The following is a 27,817-nucleotide window of genomic DNA, read 5'->3' as shown; positions in this document are numbered from 1 at the left end:
GTTGGTTCTGCCGTTACATTCTGGCTGCGGGTTTGGGGGATTTTGAGAGCAGGACGCTCCACTGGGGTTTATTTGTAAACTTCTCTCTGGCCGACGATGGGGAATTTGATAGGTTATCAACTGAGATACTAGGATTGACAAGGGGAGAGCAAGGCAGGCAGAAAGAGAGATTACAATTTAATAAATAGCAAAGATATGGTTAGCTGCTATCAGTGTAGGCTTAATGCCACTAGCTTGCGTGCTGTTGGCAGCGACGTACGTAGGGCAAAGCACCCGAAGGCTCCTGGGGGGCAAGCAGCCCGTCTGCCATTTCATGCACTTCACCGAAGAATTTCCCAAGGCGTAAAAATACCCAGGACTTACTGCTGCCTTGCAAAAAATTATTTTACTTTGATACGCGTGCTGCCTGCTGATGCAGTGGCAAGAAGAACAGGAAGGTCCGTGACAATTTGTCTTGTTTTTCCTGAAATGGTTTTGGTTTACACTGGAGAGGGACAGAGCCAAGGCTTTATGGTAGGAAGGGACCTGCCTGTTGAAGCGAGGTCCCATTTTCTACCCCCGCGCCCCGAGTAACCTCGGTCGCGCATCTGCACGTTCAGCTTGACGTGGAACCCATTTTATCAACGTGTATATTGAAATAAGGAGGAATTTGTGGGCTCCACCGGCACACAGAGCAGATGAGGGTGCACAGACCTCCTCTGCCCCCGCCGCCCTTCCTCCCAGGCAGGGAGATCCCCCGCAGGGTACAGTGGTGGCCGGTGAATCACAGCTGGATGCCTGGACGTGAATCGTATTGCCAGATGTGTACTCCTAACACAGAGAAGGAGCGAAAAGGGAGGAAAGATAAAACTAGAGCTTCACCAGCCTTACGGGTTTTTTTACAAGAAAATTTTCTGTGCAGTTAATCCCTCTAACCTGCGTTTCCATTAACACTTGCAACCTCACACGTTGCTGCTAAGAAGTTTTGGCAGCTCTTGGCCCTGATTGCAGGGGTAACGCTGCACTTGTCTCCTTTGCTCTCACTCAAGTATCTCAGGAGCCAGAGACCGGGCGCTCTCCGAAGTTTCTCCCCGTACGTGTATGCAGGCATCTTGGCAGAGCTTCAAAAGCCATTTGCCTTATTATTCATATGTCTGCTTATAGGAGCAGAAACGCTCCCATTTCTCACTTTCAGAATAAGGGCAGACGCTAGTAAAGAAGAGATTTCTCATCGGCATCTCTGGCACAACCCTGCAAAGCCGCGGGAGCTCACCATCTCCCCTCTGCCACCCTGGGGTTTTGGGATGCAGATTTAAGAGCCCCCCCCGGTAGCTCTCCAGGTACACGAACAGCCCCATCAAAAACAAGTGAGGTCGGTGGGGTCTCGGAGCATACGCAGAGTGGGGGTCTCAGGGTCGCATGAAACCGCAGCAGGATGACTCGAAAAAAGAAACTTCAAAAAAAGCCCAAATTTTGCTTTTCCTCCTGCAGTTAGGATAGCTGACAATACGGAAACGTTGCAGAGACTTAACCATCATCAAAATTACTTCACCTCCTCACTGCATTTTCTCAAACAAGCTTCAAGGACCCTTGCTTTGAAACAAATTAGTAGACTGGAGTAACCTTATAAATCCGAAGGCCCATTAAAAGTTGAAATATTTGGTCATTCCTCCTCTCGGTTTAAACTGGGATTCATCCAGAGTTCAAGTGCACGTATCGCATAAGAGCCACGGTCCCATTTTGTAGAGGTCCATTTTAGTGTTGATGGTTTTCTAGTGCCAGGAATCTACTCTGCAGGCAGGCAAAGAGATAAATCAAAGTTGTGCGCGCCGATGAAATTCAGGAGCCAGAAGTCACCATTGCAGCCCATATAAATCCCTGAATGCCAGCCCTGGTGCTTTTGTCCATGCCATTAGAGTTCAAAATTATCTGCCCCTCTTTGCTGATGTATGGATTAACCGGCTGCCCGAGTGTTTACGAACGGTTATCACCCGGTACTTTGGACGTTATCAGAGGAAGGGACGCCTGCCGCGGGGCTTGGTCTCTCACCCTTTCTATTACCACCTGTCAGTGGCAGGGAGTGTGCTGTGAAGCTGTACAGTCACAGACTACAAGTGTAGATAGTTTCTGACGGCTGATCAAAGGGGAAAACCAAAGGCCTGATAACAAGGACGTGTTTCATGTACTTTTAACTTTGAGAAACATTGGCATTTGCATTTTTTCCCCTCGGTAGGCTTGCAGAAAGCGGGCACAATAAATGCTGCGTATTCAGTTACCTAATAGTTGAGTAAATAGTATGTGCTTGAAGCAACAAAGCATAACTCTAATCTTGTTCCAAGTGGGAATGATTTAAGTAAGCCTCCACAGAAGACTCGCCTCATAATAAAGTAGAATAATTTTACTTTGTACTTTGAAGCGATCTTGAATTCAGGATCTGATCTTTGCGTTCAGCAGAACATCACAGCCTGTCGCGAATGAGGTAATAACTGCAAGTTAAGGAATTATTTTAAGTATCTTGTGTAGGGACGTGCGCTCCATCAGACTAGCCAGCATCTTCAGGAAAGCACTGCTGATGAAAGTCTCTGTTAGCTCACGTTTGACCTAAAATTTCACAGTGCAGGAACAGAGAATACCACAGATACCCCAGACTGAAAGAGGGGCTCGCTTTTTTCCTTCAGTAGACATTCTTCCAAGACAAGGCAGAAAGCAAGCCGTCCTTCCCTCGTCAGTCTACCGCACTGTTGTACTTTTCTGCTCAAGAGCAAGGCAGGGATATCGGCTAAAATTTGTGCCCGTTACCAAAGACGAAATGACCGCTTTCATTGTCCAAGATGAGAAGGGGGAAGAGTGCTCAACAACAGCCCAGTGAAAGGCAAATCAACTTTAAAAATAATTTCTAGTTGTCTAACGTGTACTTAATAACATATATGCAGGTTTTTAACATTACAGTTCCTGATTGTTGTCATTTCCATCAGCGCCATTACGCCGATTTCCTGACTGTCACTGATGCGAGGCCAGAATTGGGTCCGTATTTTTAATTTAACCGTTTTGCTTACAGCTGCTTGGTCAAAGCTGTTCAGCGCTTAGGGCTCTGTTTGCTCCCGCTGTGCTATTAACACCAACGTTTTAATGAAAGTGCTAAAATTAACTTTTCAGGAACTCAAAACACAAGGGCTTCTTTCTTTCCAATGCAATGAACAGTATGTATGGAAGCAGTTTGGTCCCAGGGTCTCCCAATCGTCTCCCGTTTGTTTGTTGAAGGTGCCTTCGACCGGAGCGTGACCTTGCTGGAGGTGTGTGGGAGCTGGCCCGAGAACTTCGGTCTCCGACACATGTCTTCCATGGAGCACACTGAAGAGGGCCTTCGGGAGCGCCTGGCCGACGCGATGTGCGAATCTCCCAGCAGGGACATAGTGGGATCAGGAACAGGTACAAAGAAGAGGTGTGATCAGAGATCACGTACATCTCACCCAATGGTGATTTTTATTTTTTTTTTTAAGTTTTGCTTTTCCTTTTCTCTGTACACTACCTCTCTGATTAATTAATTAACTTTTATGGGGATCTAACTTAGCGTGAGATAAGTCATTTATAAAAAGAAAAGAGCGGTAGATCACATCAACATAGTCCGAGGAGCCTAAAGTAACTTGAAGAAAAATACTGGTGCTTGAAAGTGCCTTATCGTGTAGCTGTGACGAGGACTCTCCTCCCTCCCCTGCCAAAGCAGGAGCATCCGAGGCTCTGTGCAGATTGCTGCCCTCACCCACCCTGCTCCAAACAATGTCATTATCGCACACATATCCTCATTTTGTGTCCCGAATAGAGCCACTGCGAAGCGCTGGTTCTGTAATCCAAATTAATCCATCTTCATCAGTGTCCATTATATTGATAAATTATATCATCTGTTTAAGTAAATGGAATGGCACGTCAGAGATTATGCTGCTCAGAAGAGGCCCAGTGGTAGGAGATGCTCAGAAACGTTAAAGCGCAGTTGTTGCAGTTTTATTGTCTCCGTTAATTTTGGCTTGTTTTAAAAACACCCTCTACTAAAAGGACCGGGCCCATCTTTGATCCATGCACCATTTGTGCGGTGACCAGCAGCTCATAGCAAGGGTGGCTTCTGACATCAGCCGCCAGCTCGCTTGTCGCTCCTCTGGCAGCTTGCCTGGGAAGGAGAAAGAGGACGAGCTCTAGCAGAAACGTATGGGTGTGCCAACCTACGGACATCACAGGAAGGCTGTAACGCAGAAGCTGTCTCTTCCTTTCGCTCTTGCCCTCGGGTACTGCTGAGGGCCGCGTGCTGCTCCGAGCTCTCCCCGCTCTGCGCTGCTCCGGCTGGGGAAGGCGCAGGGGCTCTCCCACCAGGGCTCACCCCCCTGCTTTGCAGGCAGGTCACTGCTGAGCACGTAGCCCACCGCAGGTCACCAAACCGCTGCTACCTCCCGCGGTCTGGAGGAGGAGGCTGCAAAAAAGCAGAATTTAAGCCCTCGTATGTAGGTACAAAGAGCAATAACCAAGCTGCCGAGTGGTGCAGAAACACCCTTCAGAGCCCAACTTGTCATCTTTCAAACTGTCTTTCCTCTGATTTCCATCTTGAAGAAGATGGAGTCGAGGAGTGGTTTACGATTTGGTATTAACAGAAAGAAGTTGGCTGAACACTAAGTATGGGTCGCATACAGATCGGGTGCAAAATCTCACCAGCTTGTTGCCTTGGATGAGGCACTTTAACGTGCCCGTGACTCCAGTGCTCCATCACCGCAACGAGGATGGAAACGCCTTGCGTTGCTGGTGTGGCGTTTAATCAGCTCATGTCTGCATGGGGCCGCGAAGGTGGAAAAACAGGCTGTGAAAATGGGCAAAGGCACATATTTCATCACTTATTGACCCATACTGTGATCGGAGTGAACTTTGGGATGGTATCCACTTCCGATAACAGGTCAGCTCCCCTCAGGCTGTGTACGTTAGGGGAAAGGCGAGGGGAAAACCTCCTCTGAAAGCTGAAGCCGTCTAGATGTGCCAAGTTGATGTGACTGACTGCCCCAGAGACTTCACATTGTATTATATTGTAAAGCAAGAACTTTGTCAGAGACAGTGGTCTATATTTTTCTTCCATTTCCACCAAACCCAGCTGATATCAGTGAGCGCCAACTTCTTTGGCATAAGGTTAGGGTCACAGTACTGCAGGTGTAAAGACGGAAAGGAACTGTTTATAGAGATGCCATGGCTGAGCTAAAATTAATGCAAAGAGACTTCTCCCTGCTTTTACTCCAGAGACATAAATCTTCATAATGAGCATAAGATAGATGCCGTCTCAAAGCGGCAAATGTAAGCGGCAATAGCGAGTAACACGAGCACTGACCCAACTCACCCCGTCCCACTACCCTCCTCTCCCTGTCATTACGCTCTGTGTCTTCCTGCCTGTCGTGGGATTCTCTCTATCGCTAACATACTTTATTCTCAGGATTTGGGCGTGTGGTGACTCAGTGCAGCAGAGAAAACCTGGTGATAAGGCTGTGAACTCCCGTGCCCTTTCCACTTCCATCCCCTAACGGCTCTTGAGCTGTTCTTCTTACCAGATGGCCATAAAAAGTCCTCTCCTGCTCAGATGATACCTGGAAAACTGCACTTGCCTAGGGAGCCGGCTAGCGCTCGCTCCACCGTGCGCGGCTGCGCTGGCGGCAGGCTGCCAGCCAGCCGTTCCTCAAGCTGTGGGGCACGGTAAAGTGCTGGCATCTGTCTGCTGCTTAATAAACGGGGAAAGATAAGTTCGGAGGTACCTTACCCTTGCTTCGAAGAAGAGGTGTCTTTGTTGGCTCCTAATAAGTAGGATAGTTTTCACTTCCCCCAAACCCACTTACATCTTAACAAAACGAGGCTGGACTGAATTATCTTTGAAAAACATTCAGTTTTCTAGCCCAGCTCTTCCTTGCTTGGATTCTCTTCTGCCCACTCACCTCAATGACGTGAGAGCAAAGAGTTCAGCAGAAAAGGACGCTGTAAATTTACTTGTTGGTAGTTGATTTATATATTGGTACCGGTTCCAAAGACAGTGTTTATATTTCTGCATTGGACTCAAAATTATGGAAATTATAAACCTCCTTCTAATAATCCTAAAATGACTTATTTTAACTTATGCATGCTTTTATGTTATATGTTATTTATTTTAACTTATGCATGCTTTTATGTTATGTGTGCCTTTAGCCCCCGTTTGTGTTCCTTGGATTCTCTTCAGTCCTTAAATACGTTTTGCAGAGATTTCATGAAACTTGCAAAGTCTCTTTCGACCTGAAACACGAATTAATGACAATTTCTAACTCTGAATGTGAAGACATGTGCACGTGCAGTGCTCGGGCCCGCTGCGTGGGCAAAGACAAAATGGGCAATAGGGTGGACAGTGAGACTTTATCAAGTGCTCAACTGGGCCTGACGTGCACTTAATGGCAAGAGATAAATAGATTCTTTTAATGCCTTAACTGTTAGGACATAGCTGACACGTAGATTTATATAGTAATCAGGGCTGATATGCTGCAGTAGTGCGGAGGAAACGCATGCTCATGGTACACAGACCACTTTGGGGAGTAGATATTCGCAGCGTCTTTGTTTCTTACCTACCCCGCTGCATTGCAAAGCAGGGTTGGCCACGCCGCACTGGTTTGGTGGTCCTGGCTATTGGCAGAGGCAGCAATGACCCAAAGATTGGTTAGACAGGAAACGTCAAACTGGAGGATGCTGAAAACATGAGGAATAATCTGGTATTTGCAAGGAAGGGAAATTAGATGGCCTGACGGGTCTTTTCCACCTCTGACTCCGACTAGTTGCCAAGGGCTGTCGGACAGTGGATGAGAGAAGAACCAGGTCTGGAGAATGACCCCCCAAAAATCTACTTTCCTCGTGACCTAAATGATAACTCCAGTCATCCAGCTAGTTGACTTGATTGGGAAACCAGCTTTTCTCCTTGTTATCCAATTATCCAGACGACCCATGTCTATCTTAAGTGGAGTCTGCTGTACATAAGCTGTCAGCCTAGATACACATTTAATTCCAAAGAAGGCGTAAATTGGCAAAGATGCAAAAAGATGTCTTTGCTGTTTCAGTTTCTGTCAAACTCTCACTGAAAAAAAAAAAATGAAGGTCTACTCACAAAATGTTAGTGGTCAGTGACCTCTTTTGCTTGCAAAGCTTTGTTTTCAAGCAGCTACAATATTTACATTTGCAGTATAGTTTCTGAGTATGTTGCTGGAACTTCACATTGCATTCTCAAAAAAAAAAAAGAAAAGCTAGTATTGTGATTTATGAAACTGTGCTTCCAGGAGACAAATATCTCTGGCAATATTCCACTCAAACTGGACATGCAGAAATTGCCAGCCCAGGCTAGAAATCTTTCCCTCCAAAAATACTGTAATCAGTAAGTCCTCTGATTTATGTATTCCCTCAACAAGTACGTTTCTTAAGCTTTCAAGTGCGTTTTGGTCATTTCTAGGCATAATATTGAAAATTAGGCTACAATAGGGGACCAAGCCTTTACAGTCTGAGCGATAGGATGTTTTCTGAAATTTATCTGTGGAAGACGGTTTCTGTGGCCATCCCCGGCTTCTGTGCATGGGAGTTAAGTATGCTGAAGCCCAGGAGACAGATTCCCCTTGCGCCCTCTGCCCATCCCCTCCGGGCTGAGGACGGCACCTGCAGCCGTGATGCTGATGCGGGTTCTTCCTCCAGAGGTGCAGCACGGTCTGCGTACATCCCAGGGACCCAGGTTCATTAGGCCCCAGTCACGCCCGCTTAAGATGTTGGCTGGCCTGAAGGAAAAGCAGTGGATCTGTCCGTCAGTCCCAGAAAGGAGTTACAGACTCCAGGACAGCAGCAGGGAGCGTGAAACGGTGCGGCTCTGCGTCTGCAGCGCCAGGAGGAAAGGTATTTTCAACCCTGGGGAGCTCGCCCCAGCTTCTCCTCCCTCCTTTGACCTGGGTGAAAGGTTTAGCTGTATGTTAAATCTAGGCACAGCTTCAGGCTCGACTTTCACGTGATTTACCAAATCGAAACCCGTTCCCTACATTTTCTCGGGTTTATTACTATAAAGCACATAGCACAGTGACAGAAGGGTAGATTTATTCTTTAGGAGACGAACACAACAGACAGGTTTCCAAGGGAGAATTGTCAATATATAAAATAAATAAGCATTCATCACTGCTCAGGTTATTTTTTGTCAGGATAGGCAATACTGCAGACTTTCTCTAGTAATAAAGGTGCTGTTGCCACTGTCAGACCCCTGGTTTTTCTGCCACAAAGTGCCGCTGGAGTCCGGGCAGCCGTGGAGATGCAGGATGGGGCTTACTGTGTTTGCAGCGCGCGATTCCAGTCCATGCCCGTCTGCTGTGTCTTCCCCGTTACGATTTGTTTGGCTGCCTGAATGTTGTACTTATATCTAATTTCCTTTGACAAAGCATACCCAAATCCACATTGCTGCAGTGTTTTACAAGTGGTGGAACTGTTCTGTGGACATACAAGAGTAGAATTGCTTTTTGTGGGCATGCATCCTTTTTTTTGAATTCACCATGAAATCCAGTACGCTACGATGGCTCAGTTTACACTGCAGTTTATGGAGCAAATTAACTTTTTTCTATATCTATCCTGTCTCAGGAATACATATGAACTTGCAGTAAGAGCCTATATTAAGAACTGCAGAGCACCCCCCAAATTTTGCATCTCAGAACCAGCGCTATAGGTCTGAACAGGGAAGGACGCGAGTATGGCACCATCGCGGTCAATACAACCCGCAAGGTTTGAAGAATTTAAAGCAAGGTGTTTAAAGGCCATTATAAAGTTTCAGTTAAAAAAAAAAAAAAAAAAAAAGGCTCATTTTCTCCCAAAACTCCAAGTCTGTCAGCTACCACCTGCGGAAAGCCAGTGGCAGAGTGGTGAGGTGCAAACGCCGCAGAGCGCCCTGCGCCTCGCCCTCGGAAGAAACCGTCTGGATTCCTTCCAAAGTTCATGAACAAACTCATAATGCGATGAAGGAAGCTGATATGTTGAAGCAAACTCTTTAACCTGATTAATGGGATGTAAGTAAGTAGAGCTAATTAGACGTGCTGTTAGGGAATAGCCCGTACAAAACCCGGGATTGGCGCTCAGGGCAGTTGGGATCCTGGTCCCCAGCCGAAGACGTGTGGTTACACCAGCCTGAGCCTGACTCGGATCTTGACACCCTTGAGCTTTGCAGGGGAACGTTTTTGAAATCGTTACGTGACGTCTGTGGCTTGGAGAAGTGAAGTCAGACCCTATCTGGTGTGCCCGGCTGAGGTGGGAAGCGTGCTCCTCTGCCGGAGGGAGGAGAGTGACCGCTGCCCTCTGATCCCTGCAAGGAGCACCCTTCCTGGGCTTTTTCCGAAACAGAAAACGTCCATGGTCACAAGCTGCGTTCAGAGATGAGCAGCCACCTGGACGTGGATGTACCGGTACATTTAGTTTCAGGAATAAGATTAGCCCTGTATAGAGTCAGCGCTTTGATCGGTACCTTTCCATCCCTTCCTTCCTTCCTCCCTTCCTTTCTTCTTTCTTTCCTTCCTCTTCCTTTTAATTTTTCCAAGCCAATTTTTCCCTTCCCTCTCCTTGGTTGGTCTTAATCCTAACTTGGCCATGGGATATAGGAACCCAGGGACACACAACAATTGGTTTTCTCTCTGAAGAGCGTTTCTGCAAAGGTCCAGTGCAAAATCAGCTTGGGCAGCAAACACACTGGTGTATCAAATCCCATTGATGCTAAAAGCAGCCTTTGAACTTTCAGAATATTCATCCCAGGGTCACAGATTAAATTACCCCCCTCAAATAAGTCTAAAGGCTCAATGCGGTTCTTCCTACAAAAGGTTTATTTGGATGAGACTCTTTTAAAACAAATGAAAATTCAGGGCTCTTTAGGAGCCACCATTTTTGAAGTGCTGGATGATAAGAAGAGCAGCATTTGCATGGCACACACATTTTAACATGGTTTTATTAGTTATTTCTCACATGCAACGTGCAAGAGCAGCGCAGCTGCCCCATGCAGGACATCAAGCCCTTCAGCACGGGCTTCTCGTTCTCTCCTGCCCAAGCCGCTGTCCCCGGAGCAGCCCCGGCCAGGGCCACCAAGGGCATTTTTTTCTTCCCAGCCATTTCCCAGGTCGCCAAATCCGGCTTGCCACCAGCCCCAGGAGCTTTTAGGGAAATTTCTTCCAGGTCGTGCATTATTTAAGGGGGCGGGGGGGATGGATGCTGATAGCACAAGTGGTTCTGGTGTGAATTTAGGTTTATTGCTGTTTGTAGGAAAAGTCTGCTGATGTTTCTAAAAGAAGCACTGATGCCACGAGACAACTCCGACTTTCTGCCTTTTGATAACAAGTTGATCAACTGCATTTACTTATTATCAATTGTGGTGTGGGGAGATTCCTTTTCTTTTTCTTACTTATTACATCAAGGCATTTTTTTAAGAAATATTTTATTTTTGATACAGACACAGCCGGTGAAGTAGCAGTAAAAAACATCACCACAAAGAGGCACATGGCTTTGAAATGTTTTGGTATGTAACATCGCTGTATTGTTATCAGGTCTTAACTTTTGCACAAAGAATATTTCTCCTTGTTCTAAAAGCAAACCCTCTGTCAGCTTTCAAAGGGTTACGCACATAACGTGGTCGTAGGGGAGCAAAACAAAAAATATCTAAGCGTCTCACATCATTTCACAAATAACATTGTTCTATTTCTCTCCTTAAATGAACAAGAGTTTCTTTGATTTTTTTTTTTTTTTAAGTCAAATTTAGGATTCTGCTGTTCAGAGCAGAGAGGTCACAAGGCCCTAATGTATTTAGCATTGACTGCCCTCTCTTGTAGTGCGTCTATTAGTCAGTAATTTGATTTGTACCTATTCATTTGCAGTCCCTGCAGGAGCTCTGAGCTGGCCCCAAGTATAATTGGTGCTGTCTCTATTTTTACATCATTAGATTAGCCCCGACTCCTGGCCACTTGTTGTCTGCGCTTGTCTGTCCATTTATACAACCTAATGTAACACAAAATTCATTACTGATCACATTACTTTCAACTCTGAAGCCAGCTTTGTGATAAACATTTTGTTAACCCTTTCTTGCCAGCACACAGACCTGGGGGATAAATGCACTTTCCCTTTGCTGAAAAATCAATATCATAATAAAACAAAGTGCAGTCACATTTCTAGATTTGTCATTCCTCCTGGAGAAAGAAATGGGGAGAAACATATATGAGATGACTAAATGATGTCTGCATCCAGGCATCTCGCGCTGCTGTATATGAAATGAGCTCAGCGGTGTCCTTTCTACTAGAATATAAAGAAGTGACACAAGATAGGGCCAGCACTCAATTTAAAACTTAATTTCTTACTCATTGTTCTGCAAGTGTTCTAGCTCTTCTGTGCAGGCTGTAATCGGGTTATGACATTATTGGAACTGGACATTTTTCTTCCAGTGCTTTGTCTCAAAGTAGTTAACAGAGAAACAATTCCCTTTCTCCTTAGAGATTTGTTATGGCGTTGGGTTTTGTTTTAGTTTGCCTTGGTTTGTGGTTTTTCTTCCTAATGATTAAGCAAGTTAATTTTCCTACTGCAATACTCCAGCATTTCACAGGAAAATGTAAAGCTCCGTGCTGTCTAGCTGGGCTTTGCTCACATTTGACTGTTTCGCCGAGTACCTCCTAAAGCATTAAGCTTTTTGCATCCCTGAGGCTTCTGCTATTGATTTCAAGGCGAGCAAGAGGAAAGCCACGGTAGGTATTCATTTAGGCCTGATTCTGCAAAGGGCTGAGCATCCTTACCGCTCTGTTTGCAGCATCATGCCCGTGAGGTGATGCTTGCTATTCAAAGAAATATATTTTGCTATTCAAAGAAATATATTTTGGTGCACGCAAAAGCTGTTGATTTTTAACAGTTTTCTAAATTCATTTTCTGTTTGTACAGCTTGGCTTGGAAATCTGTTATTTTGGGTTTTCTAAATATTTAGAAACGTTTCTCAGTGTTTATTAAATCTTCCCTTTAAAAGTCCGAGTTCTGAAGCCTGCCCCACACCGAGCGGTCCCGCGCTGAGCAGGGTGCAGGAGACTAGGAGACTACAGGATTTTTCCATCTCTAGTTTCTATAATTACCTCGTTACTCCTTTTAGGAGTCTTTGCATGGTATTTTTATGTAGGGTACGACTTACGGCAGGCAGATCTCTCTTCGTAAGTATAAGAGCCCTCATCTCCCAGCATTTGAACCAGGACTGGTATTTTTACAGCTGTTTTGTGAGCCAAAACTTGTTGCAGCTGCTGAGGTGGTGGCAGGATAAAGACAAGACAGTTCCTCTCCCTCCTCCCAAGCCCAGCAGCCCCCGAGAGCCGTTCGGTATTTTGCTGATTTTTACAGGAGCGATTTGAGGTGTGTGCAGCGTTGGCTGGCGCTTGCTCCTTAAGCCTGGCTTGGCTGGGGGAAGGCGCGAGTCTCCGCTCGGCTCTGCTGCTGCCTTTGTGCCCCTCGGTCTCTGCTCCAGCTTTGCCGTCTGAGCACGGGCGAGGCCAGTGCACCCCGAAATCCCCGTACAGCCTTACGTGACTCCTGTGACCCTCGCGTTAAGGACAAGCCGCAGCTCAGGTCACGGCGCAGGGCGTGCCGTGTGCTCGGTGGCAGAAGGCGTGTGGCCAGCCGGACCACGTGCCACCACCCCGCTCCCGCCCCGGGGTCCCGCTGTTGGGGTTTGTTAGGCTGACGCGCTGCTCCCATCTCTGCTTGCCCTATAGTGCAGATCTCCTGCGCACCTTGCATGACCTCGTTGGAAGTTGGAGCCTTTCGTTATCTTAAAACGACGTGCGGCCAATTTGCCAGCCCCCCTTCCTGCCCGTGCAGAGCATTAACATCACGCTGATGCCAAGGGCATCTACCGTTCCCGGGATTGTGAAAGGACGATGGTCCAAGTCGTTGCAAAGCGCTCATAAACTATGCATTGCCTTCACCAGGGGAGACAGGAGAGGAGGCTGTAGAATGGAAACCCTTTTATGCAATAAATTGTTAAGCAGTCGAACTGTTAAATGAACACTTCTTATTAGGGAGATACAATGAAGTATGAGTCACCAAACACCAAAATAGGCATTAACGCAGCAAAACCCCCAGCAATAAATGGAAGGTCAGAAGCTAAAACAACTAAAATGTTCCAGTGTGAGCCAACCCTCTGGCCCGGCAGCTTTCAGTCCTCTCAGCCGCAGAGGCCCCTCTTCCACCACGGGATCTGCTCCTCGGGCTTTGGCATCAGAGGGCACAAGTCCTTCGATGGACTCCCCAAGTGCCACCTCCACCAGCTCCGAGGGTCTTCTCCCACCCGTTCGGATGCCGTATCATTTCCTACCATCGTACTGTAGTCCGCAGCCCTGCCGTCATCTCTCATCACCCCCGTGCATTTCTCTAATAGAGTATCAGACAAATAGTAACCTGATTTTGCTGATAATCTAGCCTTGCTATCCACGGTGGAGTCTAAGAATATCAGGGCTTGGGGCCGTATCCTTGGTTAACAGCGATGTTGTAGCTATCTGATGCTCGTAGCGTGTCTACTGGAGATGGCCAGGCGGGAAGCGGGGAGAGAGGGCAGGGGAAAAGGAGAGAAAAAGCCCAAAGCGAGTTTTGGCTGGGGGAGGATCTCCCTGATGGCTGGGGAGGGAGAGTCCCTGGAGCGCGGACCGGGGGACCGGGGCTGGTGGCTGCCCCAGGAGGAAGCGGCGTTGTGGCCGGGTCCCCGGCAATGCTGGGAATGGTTGGTTCTCCTTGAGGTATATATCGTAATTTGTGGTATGGAAAGATTAGCTTTCCTTCCATTCCTAGCCTGCTGTCTCCCCACCATGGATAATATATAAAACAGTAGACTTTTATTCATTAACATTTATGGGAGAATGTTAATATTAAACCGTAAGTGAAAAGCCCTATCTTATTGAATTCTTCTGCTGTGTTATTGGGAGCCTAATTACATTTTGCATTTAAATAAAAACCAGATGACGTTCAGGACGGTCAGGCAAGCATTCTGTAAGTGAGAATTTATCTTGCGATCTGGGTAAACAATGTCTCATCATTTAACAGTTATTATAAATAATGGGTTTTTAAGCACTTTGCTGGGAGTTCATATTGGCTCCACGCGGGTTGCACTAAAGGAGAGAGAATTTCAGTGACATCTTCCAGGCATCCGGTGAGGAGGAATCATATCCTGAGCTCACTTCTCAAGCTGCAGCAGTTTTCATCCTCCCCTGTTCGTTATTGCTCAAATATTGTGCGCACAATCGGCTGACGAAAAAAACTAAGAGTAAGAAAAACGACAAATCGGTTGGAAACGTTTTGCAAATGGAGAAACCATCTATGCTGCTGCCCCAGCAGAAGCGGAGGGTGCTCGGGACCCCCGCGGAGGTTCACGCAAGCGGTCGAAACCTCCAGAGGCCTATTCTTTCTGTAAAAACGGTGCTGCGTAAAAGTTGCGTGTTCACAAAGAATGAAAAAGATGTTGAGGCAGAACATAAAGACAAAAAGGTAATAGACTGGCTGCTTTTTTCTGTGTTTCTGCTGGTGCCCTCTTAAATTATATCATTGGTAATTACGTGCTGGGTAATGCACGAGCTAATTTAGAAAAGGAGTGAAACTTCTGAAAAATGTAAATAGCTTTTTCCCCACTTCTGTTGTTTATATTCTGCGTTTCATTCCTGTCGCTTCAGACGCGGTGGCGGTGCTTGTGTTGCTAGCTGGCTTTTAGTCTTTGCTCCGTGTTCCTCAGACATTAGCAAGAGCCTCTGAGATTTCTCCAAGCAGCTTCCCCGCAGTCTGTCCCGCATCCTGGGCAGGAAGGAATTCGTTTTCCATGCAGACAGAAATAAGTGGTAAGGGGATGAATTTTTTAAGCAACCATTCGCTGCCGTGAAAAGATAGGGAATTTGGGAATGCCTCACGGTGGCTGGTGGCGTGTCACCTCCTGACGCGCCAGGAAGCCACCCACCCTGTGGAATGGCTGCTCCAGGACATAAACTGTTTACTGCCTTTTTCTGTGAGAAGCATTTTATCCCATTTTCCAAGAAGACCCCCGCAGCTAAAATACTATCTTTTTTATTTATTTATTTTCGGTACTTATTTGTTATTTCCTTGGTCAGTGACTTTCTCAGTATCTGCCCAACACATGAACTCTGTGTTTACATCCAAAGCTGATGGTGTTGTGAAAGACAAAGGGTCAATATCGCTTCTCCGACTATTTCCAAAGATGTTTTTCTGGGAAGGCCGCAGGCAGGAAGGTGCCGGCAGGGTCCGGAGCCAGGACCTGCCCCGTTCCCTCCGCTCCGGCTCGGTGGCACGGCGTGGGAGCGAGGAGCCGCGGGTGGCTGGGGATGGCGAGCACATGCAGAACCCTGGTCGAGGTGAGCGGGACGGAAATGGTGGCAGTTCCCTAACCAGATACAGATAGCACCATGCCGGGGACCCAGAAGCAATGCCATGCGGCGTGCTGCGGAGGGATGCTCGGACGTGTTGCTGTGCTGGTTTTCTCCTAAGGCGGAGGACAGCATTCCCATAGATAGCATCTTCCGTCTGTTCCCGCGTGCCACGCTGAGCGTCTATTCCCGTTGGGCACTCCATCGCTGAGGCCAGGTTGTCAGGTGGAAATGATGTTTGGAGGCATTAATCAAAAGACAAATGAACCTAGCAGCCTTCCTTCCTCATCTGCAGCCACGGAGGCAGCCGTGGGTAGTTGAATTGTACAGGGACAGATCCCTAACCTGAAATCTGGGCGTGCTTTTTTGCCTTCACTCAGGGCTACTTTTATCCACACCCTTTAAAAAAAACCCTTTAGATTATATTGTGCTAGCATTGTGTTGTCTCTTTGGTTTATCTTCTGGAAACGTGGCTGGTCACCCATCAAAACGTGAGCGAAAAGTCTGCAAAAGAACACAACACGAAGAGCAGGTAGTTCCATTAACTTCACTGCCAGATGCCCAAGTACAAGGCAGAATCTGCACAGCTTGAGATGATTTAAATTGCCTTTTACGTGGGATGTGGCCAGAGGAATGCCTTGGTTTGCCATTAGGTCTTTTAGATTTCACACAAGAGTTCTCCTCCGCCATGCGCTCATCCACAGGCTGCGGCTCATTCACACGATTGACAGTGCTTGTGAGAGTGTAACTAAAAAGGCAAGGTAAATTAGAATCAATGCTTGGAATAGTTTTTAAAATATGGCTTTTAGCAAGCGAAAACAGCCAGTTGACTTTTTTCAGCATCCTTCTGGTTTCATGAGAACGAATGCAAACTGTGGTGCTGAACAACTCCATTAACAAAGGGGCGAATTAAGCTTCGGATGTCATTTTTATCAAGGCTCTTTCATATTTATGTTGAACATCAGAATTTGGAGCTATATCAATAAGACAGAGTGTATTAAGAGCCTCAAGCAATCCTGCAAGAGAGCGAGCCCACAAGGTTGGCCTGTTGTTTTTCCAGGCTCCGTTAATAATCGAGGTAGAGACGTGATTTTAAGAGTACTACTGCGAGCTTTGAGTGCTTTGTAAAATTAGGTCTGCGTTTAGAAAATTGGTCTGCTTGAAGCAGCGTTGTCAACGTAATCTTGAAAATAATTGACTAAATAGACCAAATAAGTTGCATTTGGAACTAGGATTATTTGGATGGGTTTGGAGTTTCTCAGCGACACTAAAACCGGCGCTGGGGAAATGAAAGAAGGAAACCTCTGCTCCTTAGGTTTCCACCTGAGCTTTTCGGTTCTGAGCGCCTTGAACCGTTTAGATGAGCAGACAAGGCTGAGTCTGCAGTGACATCATTTCGTGAGCTTCAACAAAACTCTTCTGATTTGGACCAGCTGAGCATCTGCTCCCCCCAAACTTTTAACTTTTCCTTTGAATCGAACCCAAATTCCAGTCCGGTCTAGCTTCCTCCTCAGCATCAATCTGCACCAGAGAGACAGCCCAGAGCCTCTCAGTAGCTTTCCTCGCTGGCCCGAAAGGCCACTTTGTGTCAGAAGTACTAGAAGTTGTGCCAGAATGACTTTGCTTTGTAATATTATACTTTTAAAATGAACTCGGCAATACGTTTGTGTCAGAAGCACATAACGCACGTATGCGAGATGCACAGGGAGGCACGCTGCGAGCACAGAAGTCGTCCTCCTCCAGGGCTGCCTTGTCTTCCTAGCTGAGGGTTATTAAGGAGGCCCAATAACCGAGGCAGCGTCACAAGAGGGGAAAAAATAGGTCTTGGACATGAAAGAAACCGCTGAGGTTTGGAGGGTCAGGCACGTCTGAAATCCCCCGTTCAGCGCATCGGCCAGGCGCTGCCCAGACCTTGAAGTAATTGCTGGATTTGTATTTTTGACCTTCAGGCAACTTTTCCTTACCCAGCTGTTTTGCTGGGACTGTTTGGCCGAGCCCGGGGCGGGAGGAGGGACCCCCAGCTCTCCCCGAGCGCTCCCGGCTGTCCCGCTCCTGCGCGGGGGCTTTGCCGCAGCCACCTTTGAGACAGGACCCCCCGCCCCGAGATCTCGAGTGGCTCCAGCTCTGGTGGGAAGGGGGATGGTTAGATCCACGTGTTGGGTCCAGACCTGCTCTGGATAGAAGCATGGTGGGTTCGGGAATAGGAGCGTCGCCTCCAAAACTTCTGAGCAAGATCCAAAGAGTCCGGAGGGTGTAGGACACGGAGCTGGGTAGGTGTCACAAACATGCAATTACATTGAATTTGTATTTTCCTTTCTGGAGTGGGAGGCTGACGGAGGGGTCACTGTTGAGCAATCCGAGGCGCTCCCATAACCCTGGGAATGAGAGACCAAACCCAGGAATTTTAATACAGTGTTTTCTCTGCAAATGCTTTTGGTCGGATATACACAGATGTGCTGCTTGCGTAACTGAAGATACAAGATAATTTTGCCTAAATACATAAAAAAAACTTGTATACAGACTGCCTTGCACAGGAAGGCGTGTATTACATATAAGGTAGGTTATAGGATTTATAGTAGCAACATATTGAAACTTTTAAGATGAGGTAGGAGGGAATTCCTTTAAACCCAACCAACCATATCTGCACATTCATTTTAAAAACTCTTTGAGAAATCTTGCAGAAGGAGTCGTAGGCTTTCCTGATGCGGATGGGCTACAGAAATTGTGTTCTATAAGCATTCGACTGTTGTAGCTTTTGAAATTTCACATACTGACTAAAATTGGTAACTCATCCTGAAGTGCCATTTATGTAGGAAAACATCCTAAACCTCTTTACAAAAATATACGGCTCTAGGAAACTTGAGATTATTTTTTAAAAGCACTGCAGTCATTGTGAAAGTGCCTATCGTGAAGAATATTCTCTCTCTAAATGCTAGTCCTTTATCTCGTGCACTTTTAACCTTCCATAAAATGCTCAGAGTCAAGTCTGGCAAGACGCCAAAGTCTTGGGTCTCCTACTCCATGGACTCGAGTCATACGGAGCTTTTTGGGTTCTCTTTTTAGAGGGAAAAAAAAAAAAAAAAACCAAGCAAACAACCAAACAACAAGCTGCTTGCCTTTTTTTTTTTTTTTCCTTCTTTTTTTTTGGTAGACAAAATTCTTTAGAAGTTCACGCATGAAAATGTTTTGTCTGTATCTCAACGATCTCTCTGTGCCTGAAGTAAACCCAGACATTTATGTAAGTTCACATGTCCTCCCTATTTCGTAAGTGTTAGTTGTTTGGCATCTTCATGTGGAAATAAGGCACTAGAAATGAAATTTGTGGTCTCGGAGGGGCTCTGATGTTCAGAAGGCTCAGTCTTCATTCCCCTGGGTATCTCCTGCCTCCTGTACCTCCTCATCTCCTTGCTAGATCCTGCCACCTTTTTTCCAACGTGCCAGGTTTCATCTCCAAGTGCACAGCATTAGCGAATTCCATGTGGAGTCAGCATTAGCGTTACTGTAAGATAGTTTGACAGTAACTAATATTTTACATAGGCCACTGAATTCTGATTTCAGAGCAGTTGTTCAGGCAGTGCTTGCCAGTCTTTTTGACTTTGCAAAGTTAATGTGGCGATGCTTTTGTGGTGTCTCAGCGTCTTTCAGGTTGCAGCAGGATGACACGGTTTTAATACGGGGATTGATTTTTGGTGTTCAAATGCCGTAGTGTTACATTTCCTCTTTCGAATGGAGTTTAAAGTCTCTTTTTTTTTTTCAAACTGCTGGTTTAAAAAAAGGGAAAAGAAGCATTTCTTAGGAGCAGGTCTATCACGGCCACCCAAAGCATCGCAGGAAATGGGTCCCCGCAGCTGCCTGCCCCGGTTGCCGGAGCGCAGGGGGGAACTGGCGTGGGTTAATGGCTTCTGCAGGAGCAGGGCACGGGGCTTGGGGCAGAGAGCAGGTTTAATTGACTTTTAAACATTATCATAATCATACGAGCTTGTAAATATTATAGTAATAGATAAAGCTGGGAACCGACTTTCTGTCTGTGTGCTGCCTTTGGAAAGGAGCAATATAAAAATACCTTTGCCCAGAAATTTCTTTGCAGCCATCTCAAATGAAAAGGAGGTTGGAAGATTAAGAGCTCGAACGCGTACTTGGTGCTTTCGTTTCACTACAGTTTAATATTAACAATTTTTGCTTATCCGAACACCCAAAAGTGCAGGTTCCCCCAGGGGTGCAGTGCCCCCGCTGCCCTCGCCGCCGGCGGGTCCCGGCGTTGGGCCGCGGCCGCCAGCGGGGCCGGAGCCAGCTCCGCAGGTCCTCGCCTCGGAGCAGCCACCGAGGGTGGTGGAGATGGATTATAATTAGAGCTCCCTCGTTAGCATAATTGCATTTCGTTTAAAAAAAGGGAATACCCAAGAAAAACCTACAGCCACAGTAGCGGTAACGCAATTTCCAAGCCTTTGTGTTAGGGGTGGTGTTTCGGCGTCCCGGTTCCGTTTACGACCTCGCATTTGAGCCCGTTTCCGTGCCCGTCCCAGGCAGCGGCACCGGCTCCCGTGGGGACCGGTTATGATGTTCATAGTAAATGTTCATGCAGAAATAGAGCCAAAAGTGTCCAGCTGAGTTTGGGATGTTGTCTAAACACTGAAAGATGGAGAGCTTACATGTAAAAGTGCGTGTCGGCGTACAGGGGAGCGGAAGCCACGCATCAGGGGCCGGGGCGAGCTCCTCCACGGGAGCACATCCCGCTCCCTTCGGCGGCAATCAGTAAAATAAAAATGTTTAACTAATCCATTCACTGGGGAGCGTTGTGTAAATTACAAACAGTTTAAGAGATCCTCAAGACTTCCATTGTGTTAATACAAATTGCCTTTTAGTCTTCGCTTTATATAGGATCCTTTTGAATGAGAATCCAGATGGCAGAAGCTACATAATTATTATTCATTACAGTTAATAAGTAACACTCGGAAGCCCCAGTCAGCTCTGCAAGTCTCCCGTGGTAGGCATTGTGCAAATGTAAGGGTAAAAAAATAGTCCTTGCCGCAGAATATTTTAGGATTTCGGTTAGAGACAAGAAGGTATGAAGGGCCCTTGCGTTGGCCTGCCCAGGAGCACAGACCGGGCTGTCATTTTGAGGGCTCTGTCTGCAGGGAGTCTTCTCACTTCTCCTCCGAACAAAGGAAATTATCTCTGATTTTAAAATGAAGCTCTAATTCCGGCCAAAAACCGCTCGTGGTGGGGGAGAGGCGGTTGTAGTGCGCAGCGCCTTGTTCCTCTTCCCCAGCGCTGGAAAATGCCCGTCTTGCATCTTAATTTTGGGGAAGGGGCAGAGCGAGTTCCCGCGCTCGCAGCCCCCTTGGCGCACGGCAGAGCCCGAGAAGTTCCCCGAAACAATTGCCGTGAATGACAGAAATGAAATCGAGGAGATTCGAGCCCTGCTGGCCATTACCCCACTTCCTGCATTCCTACTTGTTAATTGTCTAATTCCTAACGAGTCTTCGGGCGTCTGCTGGACTTTCTGATGCGTGCTCACTCTGACGCTTCCTTCCCTCCCCTCCCCAGCCTCATCCCTCGCCAGAGACCTTGTTCCTTTAAAAACGCCATCCTTGAAAATCAGAAATACTCAGCCCAGCAAAAGGAAAAGGGAACTTGACATTAGTTGAGCTTGAAAGGCTTGGTGCTGTGAAAAGTGACTGACGTGTGAAAAGAGGCTACAATTAGTTCTTTCCCCGAGCGCTCTCCCATTCAGTCCAGGGTCACTCCTTCAGCGAGCTGCGGCTTTGAGGGTAATGTGTTGTGACAGTTTGAGATGATGAAGAATAATTCTTGTATTCAGAGTTGCTGCCGCTTCCCCGCTGCCCTGACACATCAGGCTGCTGTCATTGTATCATTTATCCCGGCTGCGGCTCCGCCGGGCTGTGCGGGAGCCTGGGCAGCCCTCGGTAGGTAAGAGGAAAGGGTCAGCTCTTCCAGCAAATGATTTTGGAGGATATTTTGAAACTGTGCTTAACAGGGGAAAGCAAACAGAGAGAAAGGAAAAACCATTAGAAGAAATAATGCACTGGAGATGGGATTTTTTGAGTAGATGTAAAGGAGATGCCATGGCTTCAAGTGGACCACTACAGAGAGAGCACGAGTGAGAAAGGCAGCATAATTTATGAGTGTTCCGGGCAAAAGAGGGCTATATAGATTTTTTTCAGGCATTGAATTAATGTGCCCTATAAAATGGTTTCACATTTAAGCTTGGCAGGGCTTTATACCTTTCTAGATTTGATGGGGTCCTTTGACAGTTCCTGGAGCTTTCTGGAATGGAGGGTGCAGCCGCCTCGCTGGACGGGGGACGGCACCGCTGCCCTGGACCTGAGGACCCCGGGCTGTCCCAGAGCACCTCCTCCTCTTCCTCCTCCTCTCCACCTTGGCAGCCAGCTCGGGGACAGTGGAGAGTGGCTTGGGCAGCAGAACAAGGGACAGGACCGTCAGGCTGCAGCGTGGTGTTTGGCAATATTAGCAAAAAGAAGCGTTTCGTGGGAGGTTTCATTTTCAATTTCTCATGCAACGCCACAGGAAGGCTGCGCTGGTGCTGGTCGGCAGGCAGGCCCGCGGGAAGTAATGCCAAGCAGGGAGCAGCCAGCATTTGCTTTGCAACACCTTTAATGCCCCGTTGCTCTCCAAGCAGCGTCGGTGTTTCCACAGCCCCCGAGCGTGCCGGACACTGCAGGGCCAGGGGAGGGGGACGGCTGCTCCCCGGGCGGGCTGGGGACCCGCACCGGCCGCTCGCCGTGCCACCTTCCCTACCACCGCTCCTCCCCGCGCCGGCAGCGGCGAGGAATTTACTGCCGCCGCCTTCACCACGGCAGAAAGCGCGTGTGCCCTGAAAATCCCTACTGTTCTGGGACCCTGGGTGATGCCAGCGGTGCCCATTACTGTTACCATCAAAAGCGCAGGCAGGGCTGTTCCCGGCTCCCCTGAAGTGACTTTCTCCTCATGGCTTCAGCAGATGTTCCTGCTCCTTTGCCTTTTTTCCCGTCGTCTTTTTTTTTTTTCAGGGCAGTCAGGACTTTGTGAGTCGTTTCCTCTGAGGACATGGGCAGGTTTCAGTATTTACGTTTCCAGTATTAGCATTTATTTGTATTTGTGTTTGTTTTTCACGGGCTTTTGAAAGCCTCAGGGAGCCATTTATGGGGCCAAAATAATGCAAGTGCTGGTCTTCTCACAGTATTTCATTTCCTTGATGGTGGAAATGCTACGAGAAGAGCAGGTCTCATGTTATTTTGACCCCATAAATAGCTCCCAGAGGCCCCTTTCTTCCTTCTCCCACCCACTCCCCCCCAAAATCAAATATTTAGGTTTCTGCAAAGCCTGACTTCTCAACCCTGGTTATCTTGCTTCAGCAGAAGCAAATTGCAGTTATTACAAAATAGCCAGAGAGTCTATAAGGCCGAATGGGTTTTATATGATGCACAATTTGTTGGCAACTGTACAAGTTCATTAAAGTGTATCATAAGAGGTTGTTTTACTGGTACATTTAAGGAAGTTAATACATCTCAACAGTATATGCGTGGGGGAATGCAGATACAATAACCCTCAGACATACTGGGGCCAAGTCCATTCCTGGCGTAACTCCACCAAAGTAAACGAAATCACTCGCCGGGCAGCCGTGTCCTGCTCTGCTGGCGGCGCTGAGCCTTCATCCCGCACGGCCGCGCCGCTGCTCCAGGCTCTCCTGCCGCTCGCTCCCGTCTTTTTGTAGGGGGATCTTGGTTTTTCCTTGTATTTTGTGTTTTTCAGCAAGCGTGTTCCCAGCATCAGTGGTCTGACCGGTTATGTGACACATCTTCTTTAGGTCTGGGAAGTATTTCACCTCCTTTCAGCTGTGCCGCAGGGCTCGGCTGCTCCGTCCCGGGGCAGTGGGAGGGCAGTGCTGCCTGCACTGCCTGTCTGGAGGGGCCTGCCTCTTCTGATACCCAACAGCCCCACCACGCCGTTGTGGCTCCTTCTGCACTTGTTGGGTCTCTCCAGGCATCGGGTCTATCAGAAATTGTCCCCCGGTTTTCTACCCCATAGCAGGAAGGGTGTCCCCATGTCACGGAGCCGTTCCTGGTCTTGTCTGAGCTTCCCACGGGAATGGCACCAACGTTCCTGTGCACGTGTCTCCGCCGTGCCCTGGTCTGCTGGAAGGTCTAGGAAGAAAGATCATAGTTTGCGCTAGACTTTTTTTTTTTAAATTATATTTTTTATTAATTAAACAGCTGGGAAAAAATGGACTAATCTGGGGGAATGTAGGAAAACGTGCTGTGGCCCTAGGGGTCATATGTGCAGCACAGGTAGTCCCTGGTGACCGTGTAATGGCTAATTGCACATCTCGCATGACCCAGCTGTGCACGAGAGCCGGGCTGGGCGAGGGCAAGAGCCCAATTTCCTGAGCACAGCGGTGCTTTCTGCCGCAGCGGTCAGGACTTTTACAATGCTTTCTTAGGTATCAAAATACATTGCTCGTCTGCCTCGCCGTGTAATTAGTTCCAGAGCGAGCGGGTTCGCAACGCGGGGCTGTTTGAGAGCGCCCAGACTCATTTGCCCAGGGGAATGTGTGCGTTTACCATCTGCGGCACTTGGGATGGCAGCTCGGCTGCGGGAGCTCCCGCAGTTTTTAGCCTGACCCCCTCCGAACCCAAAGCGGGCTCTGTGCAGGCTCGAGGGCTGGAAAACTCCAGTTCCCTTTGAGTTTCGCGTCTCTTTTACCCTCTTTCATCCCTCCCCGTTGCTCAGTGAAGGGGTTTGCATGCCTGACAGCAGCAAGGGGAGCTCCCGGCCACTGCGCTGGGAGGGGCGGCGGGACCCCAGCCTCCCCAGCCAGGCCCTGCGCCCACCGCTCTGCCTCCCCGCTGTTGTGTCCATGCTTTCTCCCTGGCTGGCATCGGTCTCCGCAGTGCCACCCCCTGGCAGTCCCCCGCAGAGGTGACAGGCGCTGCCGGCCGCAGAAATCCCGCAGCCCCCGGAAAGCCACCCTGCGAGCCCGAATTCCCCCAAATCCCATCCCGGCAGGGCACGCGGTCCCACACGAGTGACCGAAGGACAGGCAGGACGCGGCGTGGCCAAGGACAGGCAGGAGCTGGCAGGAGCCAGTGCTCGGCCCCAAGGGACAGAAACGGCTGCGCGGGAGCTGCGGGGAAACAAGCGCTCCCTCGATCTTTCCCTCTCCCTTCTTTTGCTACTGAAAACACCACCGTTTGCCTGCAAATCGATGATAGCTTAAAAAGAGAGAGAGGGAAGTAACCCCGGGAGGAGTTCCGCAGCCCCAGCGCTGTCTGGGGAGCCCCAGCCTGCCCAGCGCGGGCGATGGCTGCCCAGCGCCCGAGAGCTCTTGACGTGGGACGTTTAACCGAAGCCAGCTGTGTGCGGAGGGAGATAAAAGCCCCAAATCAGACAGGATAAGCACAGTATTAGTGTGGATACGCCACTCATTTCTGATTTAAATTACTGTTTTTACTTCCTGAACTCATGGGAGAGTAAGGATGTAAGGAAAATGAAGAGGTTTAGACATGGACATTCCTTCACCAAATACTGGCAAGAAACTGTGATTAATACAGCTGAGGTCATTATCGTCGCTGCTTATAGGGTGACCGGTTTCCTGCTGATCTGTTTTTCACGTATCCTGGGCAGATTATCTCCATCGCAAGTTACCTCCACGATCAAGGATGAAATCCCCAAGCCCTCCTTTGCTAGGTGTACGCTCGCCTGGCTCTTATCCCTGCAGTGCCCAGGTAGCAAACGGGAGCTGTGCAGCGTCCGAGGATGCTGGGGCGGGATGCATTTTGTAGCGAAGAACTGACCTTCTGCTTTTGCTGTGCGCTTTGTGTATAAATATGTCCTTATCGTGGGGGTCCCATGGCAGCTAAAGAACTGTCGTGCTGTTTACAAAAGCTCAGATATCCCGATGTGAGACAGAGGTGTGCAAACGGCGGAGGTGCAGTAATATTTAGCAGAGAGCGAAGCGGACACCGCTCCTCCAGCTCCTGTGTCTGCGGCTCATTTCCATCCCCATCCGAGCAAAACCCCAACTGCAGGGTCAGGGAAAGCTGCCTGTCTCCTCCGGGGGTTTGCCCCCTGTGCCTTACATGCACGACACGGCGGCACGCTGCGAACAAGAGGGTTTTTCCTCTTTCTCCTTTGGCAGCAGAGGAATTTGCCCAAAGCTCCCATCCCTGTCCGGTCCCCTCCAGCGCAGGCTGTGCAGAAGCAGCCGACAGAAGTCACATTCAGGGCCGCACGTTGCAACTCGCCAGAATATTTCTCGTAGCCTGTCACCGCGTGTCTGGGAGAGGATTCCTGCCGTGTACGTGGGGCTCTGCCTAATCTCACCCTTGCATGCCGCCGCTGAGTGCTGGCCGGGGTGATGCTGCCCAGCGGCGCTGCTGCACGCTGCCACTGAGTCAACTGTTGGGTTCAAGTGGCTCGCAGAGAGGCCGCGGTTAGAAACGATGCTCTGCACGCACAAAAATCCTCGTGTTTCGAGATTAGGGAGCAGTAAAGGCTTTGGGAGGTCAGCGAGGGGAGATGGCTGGAGGTGTGTGACCAGGAGAGGGAGAGCCATGGTCAGGCCTGCTTTCTCTTTTGCTTTGAGGCACAGCTCAGGCGTGTAGGAAAGGGGATGTTTTCTCTTTAGCTCGAAAAAGCAGAATTATTTATGCCCATTTGTGCAGGATAAAAGGTTGTGGAAAGTCCCTGGTGTTCCCAAGGTGGAGAATCACAGTGGTTATGCACCGCTGGTGCACACCACGGGTAACCGGTGCTGCTACCGCTCCCCCTTCCCCGCCATCTCAGCAGCATTGCTGCAGAGGAAAGATGTTTTGTCACCTGCCGCTGTACCCTTCACCCCCTTCTCAGTTCAGCTCTGAGCATCCCCGCTATCGAATCCTGACATGTCACGAGCCAGCAGCCTCCTCCCAGGAAAGGGGCCGCTCTGCCGGGCAGCATTTAACGTCTCCATCCAGCTCCGCTTCGGCTCGGCTGAGCTGCGAGCCCGGCAGAGACGTAGAACCAGGAGCTGGGATGCCTCTGGAGTGGTTCATCAAATCACCCCGGAAAAGATGGATGACAAATGCAGCATTAGAGCAATGATACAATACAATAAACAGATTTGTCAATAAAGCGGCCGTCTAACGGCACTCCGGGTTTATCTGAAACGCTAACCAGGACCTGCTCTCTCTTCCCGTTGCAGAGCTTCAGCGAGAGGGAAGCATAGAGACGCTCAGTAACAGCTCCGGTTCCACCAGCGGCAGCATCCCACGCAACTTCGATGGCTACAGATCACCCCTCCCGACTAACGAAAACCAGCCCCTCAGCCTTTTTCCCACGGGATTCCCTTAAATTAGCCGAACATCCAAGGAGAGATCCAGACAGGGTAACGAGCCACCTCTCCGCCTAAACAATCCCGATGTGTCTGTCACCCGCCAGTTCGCTGCCGCGCTGGATGGCTCTCGTTACCCTGATAAATATTGACGACTCTTAAACCTTCCTGAACCATACTCACAAAATCTTGACTTTGTGTTCCTGTGCAATATGAAGAGACTCCATCTTCAATCCCGATAGCTCTGCGGCTTCTTTTTTCGCTGTGTTCAGGAAGAGGTTGGTTGAGGAGAAATATTTCTAAGCCATTTTTGGTCAAGCACATGGTTTCACAACCGTTCTCTGCTTTTTCGTGTTGAGAGATGAAGGGAATCTCCGTAACTCAGAGGAGCTCTCGCCGTTTGCAAAAGTGCCGAGCATTAACGAAGGAACCGGGGAGAGTGGAAACTGGAGGACTTTCTGTGGACAGGGTTGATAACATTATTCCTTCCTTGTTGCGTCTCCTTGCTGCCCTCCTTCCCCACTGATCCTCATCAATGCCAGGAGTATTACAAATGGAAATGTTTCTTTTTGTTCTTTGGAAGAATTATCTCTATTGCTCCGGTTTTCTTCTAGTCATGTATTTTAGAAACGTACTTAATTGACTAACTGCAGTCACAAACTTCTCATATTTGGTTATAAAACTTGTTCATTGGAACTCAGATATCTGTCCAGAAATGCATGTGTCATTGAATAAATCTAAGTTAAACAAGAAACTGCTTAAATGGCAATGTTCATGGAGTGTTACTGGGCTGGCTGCGGGCTTCGTGTATCTTCCTGGACCAGACTGTGTGCATATTTACTAACTCGAGGGCTTTAATTAAAGCCATCAGTGGCTGTTATGCAGCCAGGCTAGCTTGGTTTTGCATCCCTGCTTTCTCATCCCCCTGTGCAAGGGCAGGATTTTTGAAAATGGGAGACTCGGATGGTGTTCCTTGCACCCGCTTAGCACCTCTGAAAATCAACACCCACCTCTGTTTGGGTGTCTGACCCCAGCTCCAGCTCCTCGCGTTGGCTGGGGCCCTGCTTCTTCATCCCCCTGATTTCGGTGGGAC

General features: G+C 48.5%; 1 protein-coding gene across 11 annotated transcripts in view; it reads left to right on the top strand.

Moving 5' to 3' along the window:
- BCAS3 (BCAS3 microtubule associated cell migration factor) overlaps nucleotides 1-27,472 on the top strand; it is a 375,222-nt gene extending 347,750 nt beyond the window's left edge. For 4 of the 11 annotated variants that reach the window (XM_072882061.1, XM_072882063.1, XM_072882070.1 and 1 more), the window contains 2 exons: nucleotides 3,241-3,408; nucleotides 26,596-27,472. In XM_072882061.1, coding sequence (XP_072738162.1) covers nucleotides 3,241-3,408; nucleotides 26,596-26,744 — 317 coding nt within the window. In that variant the 3' untranslated portion in view covers nucleotides 26,745-27,472. Of the gene's footprint in view, nucleotides 1-3,240; nucleotides 3,456-10,459; nucleotides 10,526-26,595 lie in introns of all 11 variants that reach the window. The other 7 variants (XM_072882059.1, XM_072882058.1, XM_072882060.1 and 4 more) reach the window with 5 other exon arrangements.
- Nucleotides 27,473-27,817: the final 345 nt, after the last annotated feature.

This window comes from Ciconia boyciana, chromosome 17 (genome assembly GCF_034638445.1).
Source record: "Ciconia boyciana chromosome 17, ASM3463844v1, whole genome shotgun sequence".
NCBI classification, from domain to species: Eukaryota; Metazoa; Chordata; class Aves; order Ciconiiformes; family Ciconiidae; genus Ciconia; species Ciconia boyciana.
The sequence above is the reverse complement of the archived record's forward strand: the minus strand, read 5'-3'. Positions and strand labels throughout refer to the sequence as shown.